General features: G+C 37.2%; 2 protein-coding genes across 3 annotated transcripts in view; one reads left to right on the forward strand and one right to left on the reverse strand.

Annotated features, from left to right (window-relative positions):
- Window positions 1–19,868, reverse strand: part of LOC116724487 (NLR family CARD domain-containing protein 3-like) — a 638,369-nt gene that overhangs the window by 360,759 nt on the left and 257,742 nt on the right. The gene's annotated exons all lie outside the window — the stretch shown is intronic.
- On the forward strand, window positions 15,201–19,484 carry LOC116724589 (actin cytoskeleton-regulatory complex protein pan1-like). 2 transcript variants are annotated; one of them, XM_032570364.1, is made up of 3 exons: window positions 15,201–15,494; window positions 16,680–16,983; window positions 17,541–19,484. In XM_032570364.1, exons 2-3 carry the CDS (start codon window positions 16,748–16,750, stop codon window positions 17,935–17,937), a joined length of 633 nt encoding a protein of 210 aa, XP_032426255.1. In that variant the 5' UTR covers window positions 15,201–15,494; window positions 16,680–16,747; the 3' UTR covers window positions 17,938–19,484. The 2 variants fall into 2 exon arrangements, with proteins under 2 accessions (XP_032426255.1, XP_032426254.1); XM_032570363.1 differs by having other exon boundaries at window positions 15,206–15,432.

The following is a 19,868-nucleotide window of genomic DNA, read 5'->3' on the forward strand; positions in this document are numbered from 1 at the left end:
AGTAGCGGCTCACTGTGCTGCGCCCACAGCTTTACGATCGAGACCAAAGCGAGACCCAAACCAGCTACAGGCTGCGTTTTTTCTTCTCCCGCCCACAAGCGAGGCCCAGTGATCGGCAGATGGGTTCTGACTTAAAACTGAGAGAAAATAGCAGAAACACAAAAGGAAAGGAGGTCGGACTGAACTCTCCGTCTGTTCAAATCCCCTCAGTGCTTCTTTACTTTCTGCTGATTTGATCAGAGACTGGTTGGTCAGAGTTAAAAGGTTTAACAAATGAAAAAGTTTCTGTGATAATAATTAAATCAGCATCGAAACAGCCTTTAAAGATCCTTCAGACGAGTTAAGATCACTTAAACAGATAAAAGTAAAATTTATAAAAGTATATTCTATATGAAGATAAATACATAAATGTATATTCATCAACTATGTTGCTGTAAACTTTTGTCATAACTATTTTTTTTCCTTCCACTAAACTTTCCATTAATAGATTGATTCACAGATTATTAAATATATTTCTATTACATGTAATCTAATTTTATCATTATTCAGCTTCTCAGACTGAATAATAATCATAATAATAATTCTTATTTCATAATGATTATATTTAAAAATATATTAATTAAGATTAAGCAATATTAATTTTACTATAACTAATTAAATAAATGTAAAAAATTATTTCATAATGATTACATTTTGTAATAATTAAGTTTTCAATTTATAATCATTAACTTATATAAGACATTTTATTATTTTGACTATTACTATTACATTAATTTTAAAATTCTGAATTTATTATTATACTTTAATATTTTTAATATAGTCATATTAAGGAATATTATTTTTGTAATACTAAGTATTTAACACTTTGTAGTTATTTAGTTGTTATATTTTATAATATTTTATAACAATAATCTCCATGTTATAATTATATTAAGGGGTATTAGAATTATTATAACACGATTACTACTTCAACTATTACTGTTTTTTATTTTATTATATAAGGATTATGTACAATAATTCTACTTATTTTATAATATTCATAATATTTATTATTTTTTATTATAATACCACAAAATAACCGTGTTGAGAAACTAACACATTATCTTCAGTTTTTGAGCTAATTTAAGTTTTTAATGATACTCTAATTGTGTTTCATGGCACAGCATCATTTCTTCATTCTGTTATAATCGTGAGGAAAATCAGATTATTGTAGCAAACTGGATCTTTTCTCCTCAGATTCCCTCATCATCACGTTTTCTCCTCCGCTTCCTCTGATGGGACATCAGCTTTCTTGATGAGCCTCATTGTATCGACATCTTCAGGCCCTTGACTTGCACAAACACACTCCCATCACTTGGCTGCGCTCTCCTGGACCCACACGCCGCTAACGGAGACGGCAACACAATTACCGAGCGTCTTCTGAGTATCGCAGCTCAATCAGAGGCGACACAAAAGGCTTTTCAGTTCTGACGAGCGCCGCTCTCCAGGCCCTTCTTCCTCCTTCTGCTGATTGCCGCCGTCGCTTTCTGCGTGGGCGACCGTTCTCCGCCCGCTAACGACTCCGGCTCTCATGTTTACGTTTAAAAAGGTTATGTCCTCCCTACGTGTCGGAGAAAATCGCCAAGTTATGGCTTAAAATGCTCTGATGTCAAGGCGGAGAGTTGATTGGAATGATGATCTGAGAAACGTTTTTTATTCAGAAGTGAAAACCAAACAGTAGAAATACAGTTTTTATAGATTTAGACAAAATATTGTCACACAGACGTCACAATAAATGATAAATCGATTAATCAAATTAAATTATAAGTTCAATCAGGATAATAAAAGTCTTTCTGATACTTCGGTCTCAACTAGGACCGAAGCAAATGTTTCTGTTGTTTTATTTATTTTGAATATTTAAAATATCTTATAATTCCAGTGTTAAATGTTCATTAAAATTTAAAGTTTATTGATCTTTCAGAATTATGCCAATACATTATTGAAAATGGTGTCAAAACAACAATATTATCGTTTATCGCTATAAATTTATCGTCTAACCAAATTTGTTATTGTGACGGACCGAGGCAGGTTATCTATGCTAAGTGCTAACAGCGCTAGCGCCGGCCAGGCAGAACAGTAATTTTTGCGCCGTAAGTAATGTTTAATCTTTTCAGTTTTAACTGGAAGACTATGAGGAAATGATGAGGAGAATAAAAATGAGGATGACTAAATGGAGGAAGAGGAGCGTGTCGGTTATTAAAACCGTTTTTTGCGCTGCAAAGACTTAATGGTTTGTTAACAACTTAAAGATTAGCGTTAGCTCCTACATATAGTGTTGCCTCCTGATAACGATGTTAGCTCTAGCTAATGGCATTAGATTCTGCTAATGATGTTAGCTCCTGCTAATGGCATTAGCTCCTGCTAATGGTGTTAGATCTAGCAAATGATACTAGTTCTGCTAAAGGTGTTAACTTTAGCTAATGATGCTAGTTTCTTTTTCTGGTGCTAGCTCTAGCTAATGGCATTAGGTTCTGCTAATTGTGTTAGCTTCTGTTAATTGTGTTATAAACAGCTAATGGTGTTAGCTTAGGGCCATGCTACATGGCTAACAAACCTTTCACATTATAAGTATTTTTAAGTCATTTTGAGAAGAAACCTTAAACTGCTGCTGCGCAGGTTACTTAGCAGGTTGTTGCTAGGTAACCAGTGAGTGAATGAGTTGCTAGGTAACCAAAGAGTGAGTGAGTTAGTTGATTCCACCAACCTAGCTTAGTTCGCCTTGAGAAGTTGAGCAGCTAAAGTCTTTTTTCTGCCTACATCTCCCAGAATGCAATGCAGTGCATTGAATCGGAGTTCAATGAATATTTTCCATATTGAATTTTCTACCAGATGTATTGATATTAATCACTTGTCTATTGTGATATACTGTATATGGTTATTGATTTATTGTCCAGCCATTTGTTAGCTCCTGCTAATTTAGCTGCTGCTAACAATGTTAGCCCCAGATAATATAGCTAGCAGTGTTTTGTTTATGATAAACTTCCAGATGTCCAGATGTTTTGAAGTAATTATGAGGTTTTTAGATCAATAAAGTAATAGATGTTTAGACCAACATATTCAACTGAAATATGAGAACTTATTAGATGAACTGGAGCTGATTAATTTTAGAAACAGTTTATATTTTTAATTAACTGATTTGGTTTTAAACTGAGTGAACAAATGAGGTCAAATCAGATTTTTTGAATAAAAATCACTATTTCAATCTGAAATCAGAATAAAATCATAAAACAGAGCAGGTTTTTTTTATTATTTGGACATAAAATAATAAATAAATGATTTTTATATTTACAGACCAGTAAATTTAGCTTTTTTGCAGGTTTTTTCAGGCTTTGCTTTCAGCTTTCTGGAAGCTAAACATTGTGAAATAAATGCAGCTAACCTGTGATGTGACTTTTATCACATTTCCTTTGCTGCTCAGAAACTTACCACACCACCAATTTCCTCTAAATGTCTCTTTCCTCGCTTCTGGTCAACTGATTCACACGATCCGCTGTAACCATGGCCACTAAAAGCTTGTCACATTTTTGGGGGGTAATTATTGAACACGTATCTGTCCATTTATTACGTCTCTTTAGGTAAAGTGCATATTTTCAAGATGTAGCTTTAAAGGGTACTTGCAAAATAAAGCCGAAATGAAAGAGCAAGCTGAGTCAGACTGCAAAGCGCCAGGGAAGTCAATTATGGAGCATTTTTATATTTTCTTTTTATCTTAATTGTTGCTGCTCAGGAGCCATTTTTCATCGTTTTTATTCTCATCTGTTACCAGATTGGGTGAATGCTGGTGCAGTAGAGGATAAGAAGCAAATTATAAAAACAAAATGTTGTTGCCGTAGAAATGTCCTCCACTTTACAATATTTAAAATGTTCATATTCACCTGCCTAATTAAAGTCCATCTGCCTTCAACTTGATTCCTGCAGGAAGAAAACAGTTGATGATCCAAGATGGCGTCACAGATTGCAGCCTTGGATGTGAACTAGTAGCATGTTTTCATGCTAAGGCATTTTTCCACCTAATAGTCTGGAACATTTCTTACATTTTCAGCTGCGGTTCTTTTTCACACTGCAGTGTCAAACGATACAAACTAACTCAAAATGCTGTTCCCCTCCCTGCCTGTGGGGGCGCTGCATTAAGAACTACTGAGGGAAATTACATAAAAACCCCTGAAGAAGACACTGAGCGCAACTTCCTTCTTAATGAAATGTAAACAAAAATGGAGTGGCGTCAGATTTTAGCGGTCGGAGGATTTCTCAAGACGCTTCTCCTGCTAGCGCTAGGCTAGCATGTTTGTTTTACCCAGAATGCCCTGTGCTGTAGTCCACTTCCTGCTTTTGGAGCCGTCTCCGGTTCACGTGGCATTCAAAGTTCACTTCAACCAAACCTCTCAAGTAGAAGTTGAAAATCTGAAATGCTTTCAGCTTCCTGAAGACGAGAGTTTTTTTCTGGAGGTTAAAGAAAACACAAATTCAGAAATCAGTTTGTTTTCATCGCCTGTTAGACGGATGTCTGAAAGCAAAAACCTTTCTTCTTAAGGAGGAAAGAATCTGACTTAGTTTAATGCTAATCAGGAATATTTACTCCTAAATCTGTTTGCACGTGTTTACAGTCGGTGATCTTGTAAAACAATTTAAATTAACACAAAGTAAGAGCAGTTTGTTTAAGTATCATATCTGTTTTATTGTGTAAAGAAAGATTTGTATTTGCTTTGGGGTTTTATTTTGAAAGACGGGCCTTTTGTCAGTCAAGGTGAGCTCAATGACGGAAGGTCTTAACCTGGATTACAGGAAATGTTTCACTATATTTGTGTTTATAGCATCTTTAATTAGCGGCGTGTCTCTTTAGCACATTTTATCTACAGTAAATAACGTCTCTGCCTCTCCAACTGCCCAAGAAATAATCCCCTGCCTGAAACATACTATGTGATATACGGATTTAAAGTAGGATTAATTCCTAATTTGTTCACCTTGTGAGCCAAATCTCCCTCCTGAAGATAAAAGCCGACATGCAGTACAGAGGATTAGGGCCGATACGTTTGTAGAAACTGAAGGACGATTCCACTGTAAGCATCATTTTTAGGAGCTGCACTGAGTCAAAGTCAGTGGAAGATCAGCAGGAATAGTTTTGTTGTCACTTGTTTTTAAGCTGTTCCACACATTCAGAGCTTCTTTTATGTATTACGGGACAAAATTAACGATTTTTCTCAGTTTAAATCTGAGCTAAAAGCAACAGAAGGACAATTTTGACTCAGTATTCAGTTTTTCGTAGAAAGTGGAAAATTACAATAAGGTCACATTTGCTAGTTGTATTGCTATTTGTTTATTCTAAGTTCCTGTATAGCCCCACCAAAATATAACTATTTGGGCTACATGTACAAGGCTGGGAATTGTTTTCCACAGCTGCATCAGAACCAGCCTGTCTCACCCCTAGTTTTGGTATAAAACTCATGTGTTTCTCTGCCTGGCAGCTTTTCATCCAGACCTGCTTCATTATTGATTGTCCTACAAGCTCTCTGTATTGTGCACAATATATGAATAAACCTGACTGAGTAATTTCACCTGAACAGATCTTGGAAATAGTATTTTTCCACACCAATTTGGTGCCGTGACCCGGATCCCTCGACTGGACATCCGAGGACGTCGACGAATAGCGTTAAGGCGCCGACCTGGACTAAACTCCAGCCTCAAACCTCGATTAGGATTTAAGAGAGACGAGTTCTGTTGGTCGGCTCCACGGCTCCAGCGCTGGGATCAACGAACTCAAAACCACCGTTATCAGGTGGGTTGCTCACTCAGGCTAACAAATTAATTTTACAAATTATAAATTATTAAATCTAAAATAGTAAAGGATCCGATAAACCTTTCACCCTGGGGAATAGAGGTTGGCGTTATTAAAAGGAAAAGTCGGGTTAAAGTCCCATAAAAAATTAAATAACATAAAAAAATATATAAAATAAAATACACAACAATACGTAAAATAATCCAATGAAAACTCAGTTTGGGAATCTGGAATGCTAGACATGCTATTGGCTGGTGTGTGCAAAATAGCCAATCCAGGAGGTTCATTCATTTTCCTTGATGCTGATTGGCTGAACCTGCAAGAGCAGAGATGAGGAACAGCGTCAATGTTAGTGTTAGCGTCAATGTTAGCGTCAGTGTTAGCGTCAGTGTTAGCGTCAGTGTTAGCGCTAAGGCTACAATCACACAGCAGATAAAAGATGGAACTGAATGAACCTAATTAAAAATATAATCCTTCACCGCTTTCTGCTTCTTTAAATTTACAGATTTGATTGTTCACTGGGGGGAGTAATTATTAAAACAATTTTGGTCAATTTCTAATTGATTATGTGAGATTAATTGAGGACGATCAGAAGAACTTCGGTGGAAACTGAACCAGGAATGTTCAACTTTCCCAAAATGTGGAGGACAAAAGCAGAAGGTGAAGAGTTTCAGTAGTTCAGGTGTAACTTCAGCAGCCGGGCTGTGATTGGTCGGCCTCTCCTGCTGAGCTCAGTGGCTTCCTGCTTGGAGCGCACGTGGAGACGATCTTCATCAGCGGTTTCATTAAGTTCAGACCGTGAAGCATGCTGCTGCAATTAACACATTTAGACACAGATGAAACTGCCTGAAGGTGTTTTGATACTGTCAGGTGATTTCTGTGTCAGAAAAGGTCAAACTGACCACAATCGAGTAAATATTGTCTGCTGTCCGAACCGCAGTGTGGACACTCCTGGTCTACAGCAAATCCATATCTGTTCATTTTGTTAGACTGAGATTTTTTAAAATTGGTTGTGCCTGTCAGACACTGACGCTTAAATAACTTGTTGCTATGGTGACTTAATAGGCTTACAGAGAGAGAGAGAACAATGCACAGTGACTTTTTGCTTTGGGTTTTGCTGGAAAGGAAGATGTCTATGGCCTATTCAAAACATGTTCATTGCATTTTTTTACACAAAATCATTCTTGTATTATGAGATTTTATTCAGTTCTGCATTTTAAGCTGTTTTAGGGCGTTTTGTCACTTTAAATCCAAATAAATAAAAGTAAGTTGCATCACATGAACAGATGCACAACTATACAACCGTACATGTCTGAAAAGCAGAAGTGGAGCCTCCTGCACGACCAACAAGAATGCAGCAAGTGGTTTCTGTTTGTCAAGTCAACAACAAAACATTTGTCTTTTCCAGCAGCCATTGTACAGAAAAACCAGCTGAACAAATGTGCTGAAGTTCTGCTTAGGTTGCTAGGTAACAGGTGGAACTCCACTGGGGTTGCTAGGTAACGGCGCAGTGCCTGTCGAATGTGACTTAACAATCGGGAGGTTTTTGAATGGCTCATTTTCCAGACACCAAGACTTTGATTTATAGAATCAGTAGAAACCCAAATGTAAAAACAAAAATGTGCAAAATGTTAATTTTTGCATTACAGGTCACTTTTAAATCCAGAACTTACTTTGCAAAATGTTCAGAAAACCCAAAGAGGAGGACGTGATCAGGTGTTTGACAGAGAGCAGGTAAAGTAAATAAACAGGAAGATAATAAAACCGTTTTAGTGAAAATAAAAATGAAGTTTGATGAATGCAGAGGCCTGGATGTTGGAGCCGAGTTAGATTTATTTTTTCATCAGCTGTTTCTCTGGAGGCTGAACTGAATCCTGGACGATGTCCAGCTGGACCTGAAGCCTCCGGCTCTTCTGGAGGATTTTCACCTTCAGGAAAACATCAGAAACAACAAGGAGCAGAAATGAGCTGAGATCAGAATAAACATGCAGTTTGTCCTGCAGGTCCGTTGTGACGTGGTTTCAAACCAGGAATATGGTTTCCATCACCTCCAGTGTCTAAATATTCCGTCTTTCCTCCATGTCATTCCTAGTTAAATGAGAATAAAATAACTTTTTAGCTCCCATGTGATTAGAATCTATATTTATTTACATTTTTTAAAAATACAGGATGATGTTGCGACTCAAATGATTGATTTTATGTTTCAGATAAAACAGACAAAAAACAGCAACCAGAAACCCGGCAACGCCCAGCCCGTTACCTAGCAACCCCAGAAGAATTCTGCCCCGTTACTTAGCAACCCCAGGGAAGTTCCAGCAGGTTTGGTCAACTGTTCATTTTATTGTTGATTTACCATCCAGAAACAACTTGGACAAAATTATAGTTGTCTATAAAATAGTTTAACAGCATTTGAGTAAATTTTTCCTACAATGCAAAAAAATATTTGAGAGCAATTTAAAATATAATCTTTTGTGAGGCAGAGTTGAAAAACTGCAATTCAAAAATAAAATTTCAAGAGAGAATCTAAAACTAAACTATCAATCTTATCACAATGGTATTGATCTGATTCTGATTCCGACTCTGTATCAATATTATCAATATTTTGGATCAATCCACCCAACTCAACTTCCTGATTGTTTCCACTTATTATCACAAGTTGTGTTGTTAAAATAAAAAACAAATGTTTCAGAAAGAAAAGAGAGACGGCAGCAATTTTGTAACAGATGTAAACTAAGCGAATGCACTCTAAACAAACCGTTTAAAATGTTTATAATAATATATAATCTCTATAATAATAAGATCTTTCTCCACAGTCTCTCTGCAGGTAACTTCACCAAACATTTTACATTAAAAAAGTTAACATCAAGTTAATTAACATTTAATCAGTGGGAGTTCATGTAGGTTTTACAGTGAACAAAGGCGCTGACAGGTGTTCGGTCACCTGCCTGACTGAAAGTGAATTTAATGGCCGATTTGCCGACAGGAACCTGCACCCTGCGGCTTTATGAAGGTCCTGCTTCCCTCCGGCTGAACGACGTTCGGTTCAAAGCTTTTGGATGAAAGACGTGTTAATTGGCTGGTAAAATTATACGGCGGCGGTTATTTAACTGCTGCTGAAAACGAAACTGAAAAATTAACATTTCTCAGTTTCCAGGCCGAAATCTCATCTGATTTAAAGCTCTACAGATTCAGTTTGTAAAATCATATTTTACTATTATTATATCATAGATTTTAGGTTTTAGTTGCTATTTCCAGATTTCTTCTGTTTTTAACTTTTTTTTCATTTGAATGTTTCAGATCATGAAGCTAATATCAATAACAGACAAAAACATGTTTTTTTGCAGCAGCTCTCTAGCATTTCTGCTAGCTTTGAAAACGTTTAGCGCTCTTAGCTTACCCTATTTACATTTTCCTGTATAAATCCTAAAACTATAATCTTTTAACTTTCAGTTGAATAAAGTTTTTTTGCATTAGTTTCTGCTGAATACCATTTCAGTGTCCTGCTTTAGCATTAGCATTAGCGGAACTGTTTATGATTAGCATTAGTAAAGCTAACTTATTAGTTAATATGTGTGGAAAAGGATTAGAGAAAGTTTTTTACTGCCCAGTTTGCAGAAATGAACCTTTGACCTCTGACCTGGATGTGTCGTATGAATATGGAGCTCATGCAGCCTGAGAGCGCTGCTTCATGAGTGTGAAGCATTTATTAGCCGTGTGTTTAGACGCTAATGAAAGCCTTTTGACCTGCGTCTCATCCGACCGGCCAAGACAAATCCAGTCCGACATTTACGTCCACTCTGGATCCGGAGGCCAGGCGGGTTTCTTTTTTTTTCTCAGAAATCTGCAGAGCGTCAGAAGGATTCTGTGTTTGGGAACAATGGGAGCCTTTAAGGAACCAGACCTCCCATCAGGAAAACGTCGGGTATTTTCTGATGCTCCTTGGAAACGGACAACTGGTGTTGCATGTATGGATTTTTACTGCAGATTTGCATTTTTCTTTCTTTCACTGAGCTCTTTAATCGCTGGAACGCCTGACTGGTTGATTGACAAAAAAAAAAAAAGAATCCAATGCATCTTTTTCTCCTGCTTTTTTAAAACTGTTGTTTTTCATTCAGTGAAAGCAGCATTGTTTTTCTCTCTTCAGTCACAGGGAAATTTAATATCTTATTAAGAAACTAAATATTAAAATAATGCATCTGTTCACCGGTCTGTTAAACTGTTAATGTCGGGTGAAATTACATAAAGTTTAGTTTTAATAACTGTATTTTATTTACATTTTGATTTAAAAATTTGAATAACAAAATGATAATTCAATAAAAATGTTCACTGTAAATGCCATTAGCCTTGTGGCTGCATAATATTTCGAACTTTTGAATTTGAAAAACCTTTTCTTCCCTCTGCAGTTATTTTAAACAGTTTTTGTAATCTTAAAACCAGGTGGAGATAATTATTACAACGCTCACATTTATATGTTCATCCATTGATCAGGTTTATTTTCTGTTCTATCATATAAAATAAAAGCAGGAAATCATGTCAACATTATTATTTTAATGTTTGATTTTATTAATTGAAAAAAGTTTGATTGCATTATGTAACTTCAAAGGAAACTATTAAAACTTGACATTTTAAATCTTTAATCCAAACAACCCAAATGGTTGCATTTATGTTTCTCGCTGTTTTTGGCAAAAAAATATATGTTTTTTATGGTGTCTGGAAAATTAGTCTTTTCAAAAACATCCTAATAGTTAAGTCCCACTGCACTGTTACCTAGCAACCAGAGCTGAGTGCCAGCATGTTTGGTGAGCTGGTTTTCTCCCTGTATCTGCTGTACAATGGCTGCTGGAAAAGATACGTGTTTTGTTGTAGACTTACCATCCAGACACTACTTGCTGCATTCTTGTTGGTTGGGCAGGAGGCTCCACTTCTGCTTTTCAAAGATGTACAGCAGTATGATTGAGAATCTGTCTGCAGCCATTTTTACGTGGAAGCATAAACGTTGAGTTGGAGGGCGTGGCCAGCAGCCGATTATTTAGATTTAAAGTGACAAAACGCCATAAAACAGATAAATCTCATTGTCTAACAGGTTTTGTATAGGCCATAAACTTATCCAAACCTGTTCAAAGTGACTTATTGTTGTTTCGCTTTAATTTATTTAAGCTCTCTTACCCAAAGTGACTTAAAGAATCAGATAAATTAACAAAAAAATTGATAAAACAGAAAAAATCAATCAAATGTGATGAAAATGGTTTTGGTCAAAAACATTCAACTTTCCTCCTGGAAAGCTGAACACTGAAGCACCAACATGATGATGTCAGTATCTTAGCATCACAGCCAGACGTCTAATTTCCCCGAACGTCACGCCGTTGTGCTTTAAGCACAGAGATACGGAGCTGAGAGTCGATCTGGGCGCCGCGGCGGCTGACTGGAAATGAATGTGGACAGCTGAAGGACTGCAGGGCAGCCCCGGCTCAAGGTCGTCATCTGATGACCTTGTGCTGTCTGCCGTGGAAAGCTGATCTGACAGCGCGGGGCCCGAGGCCACAGACACACACGTCTGAGCGCAGTTAGCCACCAGAACCGCCACCGACCCCCCACTGACTGGAACCAGCAGCAGAATGACCACCGGGAGGCGATGAACCGATAATATCAACACTTTGCTGGACAATTAAACAATTAGAGATTTTTTTGATGTGCAGAGATTCTGTCTACTGCAACCTACAAAACAAAACAAGATTTGACCAAAGAAGTTACAAAGCAAAATGACTCAAAACTGTGTAATAAATGAAACATTCAGGCTGCTGTTACAAAAACACATTTAACTGGATGATAAATTGTAAGTTATTGTGATAAACTATTATATTGTTGCTTTGAGATCATTTAATATAAAGATATGATTAAGCAAAAACACTTTGTCAAAGATCAATAAACTTTAAATTCTCGTGAACTTTTAACACTGGAACATTTTGAATATTTAAAATGAATAAACAAATAAAAATAAAACAAAATTAAGAGACACAATATGAAGCGTCAGAAAATATTAACTGGATTTTTTTCCTTTATAACACGAAACAGACGAAAACATGGAGGCTAAGCTACGTTAGCATTAGCCTCCCAACCCTAGCCTAACATGCTACAGATTAGCCTAGATTAAAATAAAAAAACATTATGAGAATGTCATAAAATTACAAGAACAATATTATAATTCATGAATAAAGTTGAGATGATATGTCCATAAAGTCATAATAGTGTGAGTTTTTAATGTAATATAACTTTATTCTCATAATAAAAACCTGAGTTTGGCCCTAACGTCATATTTTACCTCTCAAGCATCAACATTTAAAATCAAACCTCTGATCTTCAAATATGTTTCCAAACTTTATTATTTGCTCCCTAAAACTGAAATTAGACGCATGTTTAATCCTGATGTGATTATGTGAAAAGACAAACTCCCACTCGCTCCGTCTTGTGCTGCGTTTGATTGGCACTCTGGATTTAACCGTGTGGGTTCACAGCGGCCGGATAAAGAGCTCTCAGCAGCTTTTAGCTCTTCTTAGTCACAAAATGAGATGAAAAAAATCAGTTTGATCAGGAGCAGCAGAAAGATACAGATTTCCCTCCATAATATCATCATTAATATCATCAGGATTTCACTGAAACATCCTGAGGCGTCATTATCATAACCATCGTCTCCAGCTCTGTGATTATCATCAGCTGCAGTGCTTTATCGTCCCTCCAACATGGCAACCTGCGTCAACATGGCTCCCATCCTCACTGCTGCACATTAAAACATCACTGCATGGCGCCAGGACAAAACCAGCTTTGTTACATTTCAGCTGCTGAGGTTTTGTTTCACTGACTTAAACCAAACAAACCGTTTAAAAACAGTTCCCCTCCTCGCCTGTGGGGGCGCTGCACCAAGAACCACTGAAGGTTCTTACGTGAACCTAAGGAGACGCTGAGCGCAACTTTCTTCTTCACTAAATGTTAGCAAAAATGGACTTTCATCAGATTTTAGCATTTGGAGGATTTCTGTTTTATCTTTAAAAAAAAAAACACAAGTCATTTCTAATGCTAGCGCTAGGCTAACACGTTTGTTTTGGTTGTATTTACCCAGAATGCCCTGCTCTGTAGCAGAATTCCTGCTGTTGTCCGTTTCCTCCATCCATCCATCCATCCATCCATCCATCATCCATCCATCCATCCGTCCATCCATCCATCCATCCCTCTGTCCTTTAGTTTGTTCTGATTAAAACAATTTAATTAATGTAATCTCAGTCTAATTAAAATTGAGTCAATTTATTTTGAAAAAGTTTGAAAAATTATTTTCCTCTTTGTTTTTCCTAATTGGAATCAGATTTAAATAATAAAAATAAATAAATTATATATAATTAAAAACAAAACAAGGCCATTTGATGCTAATAATTCATGTTTAATTGACTTTAATTTAATCAGTTTTATGAGTCTGTTAAAGAGAAGCTGATGGAATATAATAAGAGTTTATTTTATATTTTATTGTTTGTTTTTTTAAACTGTCAAACAGAATTAATCTAAATTATTTCTGCTTATCTTATTAACATTATATTAATGAAGTAATTAAATCAGAGGATCTTCTGATCGTCTTTGTTTTTAAATTCTTCTTTTTTTCGTGGATCGTTGCTGAATTACAATCCTGCAGCCGATAACAGATCTTTAATATTTCTCTGTAATATGAGCGGCAGAGTGGCGCTGCCAGCCAGAGGTTCTCCTTCCCCCCGGCTTGGCCTGGCATCACAGCTTATTAGACAGATAAATGGAGCCGGACTTGAGTCGGGCCGAGCCTCTTTCGGTTCCCTCTGAATGCGGCTCCATCAGATAGCGGCCGGCCTTTCACGCCCTCCTCCATCTCTCCGGTTATCCGCCTGATAAACAGCTGCTGCTGCTCCACATGTTTTTATTTACTAACCTGGGAGACGATCTGTCTTCCTGCTGGTCAGAACCAGAATATCTGGGTTTCTAACGGAGCCGAGCGATACGGACGTGGAATTTTATTGTAATATTTAATGCTAAAAAAAGTATTTATTACTTCTTTCTGAGGTAACTTCTGCATTCATGGCACCAAAAACAAAGTTTTGTTTTTGCAAAATATTTCCATTTACAACAGGCGTCTTCAAAGGTGCACACAGTAAATGAATTTAATCATATTTTCAATATTTATTGATGCTTCTATGGAGCAAATAATGGAAAAAATACCAAAAATAACACTTACAATCATACTGTCAGTTTATTCATATTTTTATTCCTCATCAATAATTGTAATTTATCATAATTAGCTCTGTCACAATATCAAATGTGATACATTATTGAGATAAATGATAAAAATGTTTTGAGACCATTTTCAAGTCATTTAATGGTAATAAAAACCCATCGTCAAAAATCAATCAATTTAAACTCTGGTGAACATTTAACTCTGGAACAGGAAGACATTTTAAATATCCAAAATAAATAAACAAAAGAAAATGAATTATTAAGACTAGTTGAGACCAAAATACCAAACTTAAGATTTTGTCAGTAAACGGCCAAAATTTGGTCAAAATTCAAACTTCAGTCCAAGATGGCCGACTTCCTGTTTGGTGTAGAGTTGATGGCTGAGAGTTTCCTGTAGATCTTGGGAAGTTGGACAACTTTCAACAAACTTCCTTCCTTTACAGTAAAGTCAGGTCAACGCTGAGGCAGTTTAATGTTGCCAGGTGGCGCTGTTGGGACATTTGTGTTGCAATTAAAAAATAAAATAAACATATTTTGTATATGTTTAGGCCTCCAACAAGCCAAGTCATTTAACAGGAGCATAATAATAAAAGTATTATCATCAGAGCTGGACAGAGTACACAAAAAGTAAAAGTAAAAGTACTTCAACATATTTTTACTCAAGTAAAAGCAAAATTACTCCAGGAAGAGGAAAAAAGTATTTGGCAAAAAGTTACTCAAATATTGAGTAACTGATCAAATTATCAGTTATTTTGTATTTCAAAATTACATCATCAGACAGACTAAAATATAAAGTTAAGTGGAAATGTTGGTATTTTAAGGACAAAAATTACAATAATTTATAAAATAACAAAATAAAATTTTTCCAAATCAGTTTCTTTTGATAAAAAACTTATGAAACTTAAAAAAGGTTTCAAGTGTCTGGTGGATTTTTGGTTAAAACAGGTTCGTTTTTCATTCAGTGGTTAGAAAATCCAGAAAATTACTCAAGTAAAAGTAAATTTTTTCAAAAAAGTTACTCAAGTAAATGTAATTGAGTTTATGTAACTTACTACAATATTAGTTTTTTCCTAATTTAAATCGGTGTAAAAAAATCTAAAGCCAAAGTATTTCTCTTTCCTGCCTTATTGTGCTGCTCAGTTTCATGTTTTCTTCAAACTCCAGCTGAGTCCATAAGACAGGAGGCTTTCCTTGACCAGTTTCCTGTAACCATGGCGACAGGAAGTGCTCTGCAGTCAGGTTTGTGGTATTGTGTGTTCGGGAAGCGGCCCGTTTCCTGCTGTTCCCGCCGGTTTCCTCTCCGTCGCTGGAGAGCCGCTCAGACGGTCGGCTTGTTTTCCTCCTGGATTTACCCAAAACCGCCACACATGGTCCAGGTGAGTCTGAGTTTCTACTGAAATATAAAACCAAACGTTGAGGAGCGGCTGCATGCGCGGAGGTTAGCTTCTTATTTAGTTTCTTTTAGGATCTAGACCAGGGGGCCCAAAGTGGGTCCTGGAGGCCCGGCATCCTGCACGGTTTAGTTCTCTCTCTGGTACCAACATGTCAATGTTCTGCTTAAGCCTCTAATGATCCATCAGTTGATCCAGGAGCGTTAAACCAGGGAGACTAAAACATGCAGGATGCCGGCCCTCAGGGACCCACTGTGGGCTCCGCTGGTCCAGACTTACTTTAAGACACTTAAACCAGAAAAACTGTCAGGCCTCATTTCAAATTTTGTGATTTTTTAAATTAATTTTGAATCATTTTCTTTGTGCTCTCCCTTTTCAGGGTGGAAAAATTATACATATATATAAATTATTTGTAAAACATGAAGTTATAGGGTCAATTTTTGTTTTTATTTACTTTTTAGTAATGAAAAAGTTAAAAGTTTTGAACTCCTTCTAAATTTATCTTTTTTCTTTTGCATGTTTCCAATAATTTGACCATTTATCTGTGTTGCTCTGAGGAAAGCCTGACACATAAACTAATATTTAGTTAACAAGCTAAGTATGTAGCGTCAGACTAAATATTTATTTAGCTTGAGATTAAATACTTAGCTCTTTAGCCTCAAACTAAGTATGTAGCCTAAAGTCATAAATTTGGTTAGCTAGCTAAATATTTAGCTTCAAAGTAAATATTTAGATTCACAGCAAATACTTAGCTCTTTAGCTCAAAGCTAAATCTTTAGCTCAAAGCTAAATATTTAGCCAATATGCAAATTCACTTCCTGTTAAACGGAATTTGACTACCAAAATAAAAGCTGGGTTTTGTGAAAACTGCTGCTGGTGTTAAAGATTTCACGTCACGGAGACATCGTCGTTTCTTTTCTCGTCGTTTCTTTTCTTGTCGTTTCTTTTCTCGTCGTTTCTTTTCCTGTTGTTTTTTTTCCTCGTCGTTTCTTTTCCTGTTGTTTTTTTTCCTCGTCGTTTCTTTTCCTGTTGTTTTTTTTCCTCGTCGTTTCTTTTCCTGTTGTTTCTTTTCTCGTCGTTTCTTTTCTCTTCTCGTTAGCTTAAAGCAGAATTAGCTGCTCCATGGATCAGTGACTAATAAACCAAATTATTGCTGATAGTTCTTGACGTTTTAGTGATAAACATCACATGACCTTTTGACCTCAGACTAAACCAAACTCTTCCATTTTCAGATCTGTGAGAATCGATGGAGTTCAAGCCAAACGACATCACTTCCTGTCTGTGATCCCCCCTGGCAGCGATGCGCCTCAGCCAGCTGGTCACCAGCAGCTCCTCCCTCCAGGTTCCTCCTCCGCCCAGCCGGGTCGGCGCCGGCCCCATCAGGGGGACGGAGCGGCCCCCGGAGCCCCCGAGGAGCTGCGGCTCGGCCGGGAGGACCTGCTGGAGTCCAGACCTGAAGGTGGCGCTGCTGCTGGTGACGCTGGCCGGAGCCGTGATCCTGCTGCTGCTCTACAGGCTGCTGCAGCTGAGGCACAGGTAGGAGCTCACCTGGGCTGAGCCAGACAGAGATGAACTCACCTTCTGTGTGAAAGACTGAGGGGTTTACACAGAGAATAAGGGCCAAAATCAGAGAAAATAAAACAATAAAATCACTAAAAGTCATAAAATTACAAGAATAAAGTCAAAATACGAGAATAAAGCCGAAAGACAATTCTCGTATTATTTTAACTTTATCCTTGAACAACTTTCTCGTAATATTATGACTTTATTTTGTTAATATTCACTCACTAATCGAAGAACGAGTGAGTTAGTAGGCTGTTGCTAAGCAACCAAAGCACGAGCAAGTTAGTAAGTTACCCAACAAGTTGTTGCTAGGCAACCGAAGAGTGAGAGAGTAAGTAAGTTACTCATCAGCTTGTTGCTAGGCAGTGATTTAGTTAGTTGATAGCAGCCACATAGCTTAGCGTGAGTCTTTGCTCTGCCTACATCTCCCAGAATGCCGTGCGGTTCTGGCTCAGAGTTCAGTGTTTTATCTATTGACATTGATAGATATTGTTATGGACCCGCTGTCTCTGGTCGGGTTCTGGTTCCAGGCTCAGGCTGGCCCGGGCGCGACACGCCTTGGAGTACAACAGCTTCTACCACAGCGCCACCTACAGGCTGCAGCAGCCCACCGCCTGTCAGGAGATCCCCACCAAGAACGGGTCGCTCCCTGTAGAACCGGCTCCCATCCAGACCATCACCACCATAACTTCCATCGTCGCTCCGCCTTCCCTCCCCCTGCCGCCGACCCCGCCTGCAGCGCCCCCGCCTGGGCTCCGGCCGCCGTCGCTGCCTCTGATCCTCACCACGCCGCCCAGCCCCCACCTGTCCTGGGGCGCGTGCTCGGACGGGGACGTTTACTCTCGGATCGGAGCCTTCCGGCCCTCCAGGCCGTCCAGCCTGTCCAGCAGATCCACCGTCATCCTGTTCGAACACTCGGCCCTCTGAACGTTCGCTCGGCGCTCCGGTTTCATCCTTCAGCACCACGGGGGGATCAAAGGTCACCAAAGGTCATCACAAAATTAACCTTTCAAAGCCAAAACATCGTCTTTAGCTTCAGACAGATTGTTCAGCGTTACATCAGAAAGTATTTAGAAATGATAAAAGTTTATTAGAAATACTTTAACAGAAGCAAAATGTTTCTGCAATAAAATGATACATTTTGTTGTTGGACTGTAACTTATATCATGTTTGTAAACAGAACAATTTTACAACAGAGCGTCAAAAAAATAAAACTATGAGAAAAAATGTCTTAATATTTCAAGAATAAAGTCATACAAGAAGTCTAATTATTACAACAATAATAATATTTGTGTAATATTAGCTTAATGTCATTAAGCTAATATTATATTATATATTTCAGGCACTCTGCTGTAATATCAGCAGAGTGCCTGAAGACTATCAATAGTCAGAAACCAATTAAAGTTTTACTGTTCTGTTAACAATATAAGAAAAAGACCTGCTGACATTAATAGTTAAAGTCCAATTTGGATTAAAAATCTTGTTCTGGTGAAACTGGAGAAAAGCCAAACATTCACAGAGAGAACCTACAAACTCCAAGCTGGGATTAAATCTTTCATTCTTCAAATTAAAAGCTCTAAATAAACAACATCAAATCAATTTAATTAGAATGTTTAATTTGCACATTAATAAAAAAGAAAAACATTTTTCTTAATGTTAATAATCCTGATTTTCATAATTCGAACATAAAAACGTTTCAATTCTTTGAATAATTTTGAGGTTTCTTGGTTTGCATTGGGGGAAAATTATGTTGTTTTAGTCAAACTGAAAGCTTTCTGTTACCATAGAAACAACAGAAATGTTCAAAAGTCTAATTTAGAGCGATTCAATCTATTCTTGGCATCGTAATAATACGTTGGCACGACAAATAAATGCTAGAGGACATTTAGTCAAATTGAATCACCTGATGCTTTTTTATATCTGATAGAAACATTTAGTTTTGTTTTTATCGGTTATTTTCTATCTGTGAAATACAAACCTTAAACACTTTAAACTGTGGTGTCAATACGAATTATTATTTCCTATTATTCAGCCTCAGATTGCTCCTGTTTTTCTGCTGAAAACCTTTTCTGTCCTTTGGTATGATTGAAAAATCGTTTTGTGAGCATTTTGTCATGAAAACAAAGCAGATATAAATGTCAAAACGTCAGAAAAATCTCTGTTTATAAACAATAAGACAGGCTGGTTGAATTATTCAGCAAAATCCTCAGAAAATTGGAATCTGCTCTGGAAAATGTCGCGGACTGATCCGTCTCTGTAGGAAATGTTCCTCCCAGGTCACACGAGTCGGAAAATATCCGGTTTTGCAACCATTTCTATAATTTGTAGTCGTTTTTGTTTTGGCATAATGTATAAATGTACATTCAATAATTTATGGTTTCCTCCTTGGCATCTCTGCTGCAGATATTTGATAACCATAACCAATACTTACCAAAAGCTGCAAAACTATGAATGAACCAGAAGATTTCACACAATTATTGCTCCTTCCTAGACTTCAGCCGAAAAGCTGAACCCAAACCAGATATCAACTCCATCTCTGTGTCCTTTGTTTGAACTGTGGACTCACCTGCTGTGTTTTACCAAGACCATGCAAATTAAATAATTTACATTTATATCAGATATCTAAATGTTTACAAAAAACATCCATATCTTTCTTTCTAACACAGAAAGTTCAGAAAAACTTTTAAAAGTCGTCCAGCTGCCTAAAGATCCGACATCAGCTGTGTTACTTTAAACCCATTGTGTTTAAAAGCTGCATCCCAAATATTATGATCATATTACTGCAGGTTTTACCAGACCTGTGGGAGGAGCAGTTAGAGTAAAGCGACAAGAACAGAAGAAATATTCTGTGTAAACCT

The sequence above is a fragment of the Xiphophorus hellerii genome, chromosome 8 (genome assembly GCF_003331165.1).
Source record: "Xiphophorus hellerii strain 12219 chromosome 8, Xiphophorus_hellerii-4.1, whole genome shotgun sequence".
NCBI lineage: Eukaryota > Metazoa > Chordata > Actinopteri > Cyprinodontiformes > Poeciliidae > Xiphophorus > Xiphophorus hellerii.

Bases quoted from the DNA above. Each gene is read 5' to 3' on its own strand.
- LOC116724589 (XM_032570364.1), top strand. From the start codon at position 16,748: ATGCGCCTCAGCCAGCTGGTCACCAGCAGCTCCTCCCTCCAGGTTCCT. The intron at 16,984-17,540 runs GTAGGAGCTCAC...TTCTGGTTCCAG, and splicing joins CTGCTGCAGCTGAGGCACAG to GCTCAGGCTGGCCCGGGCGC.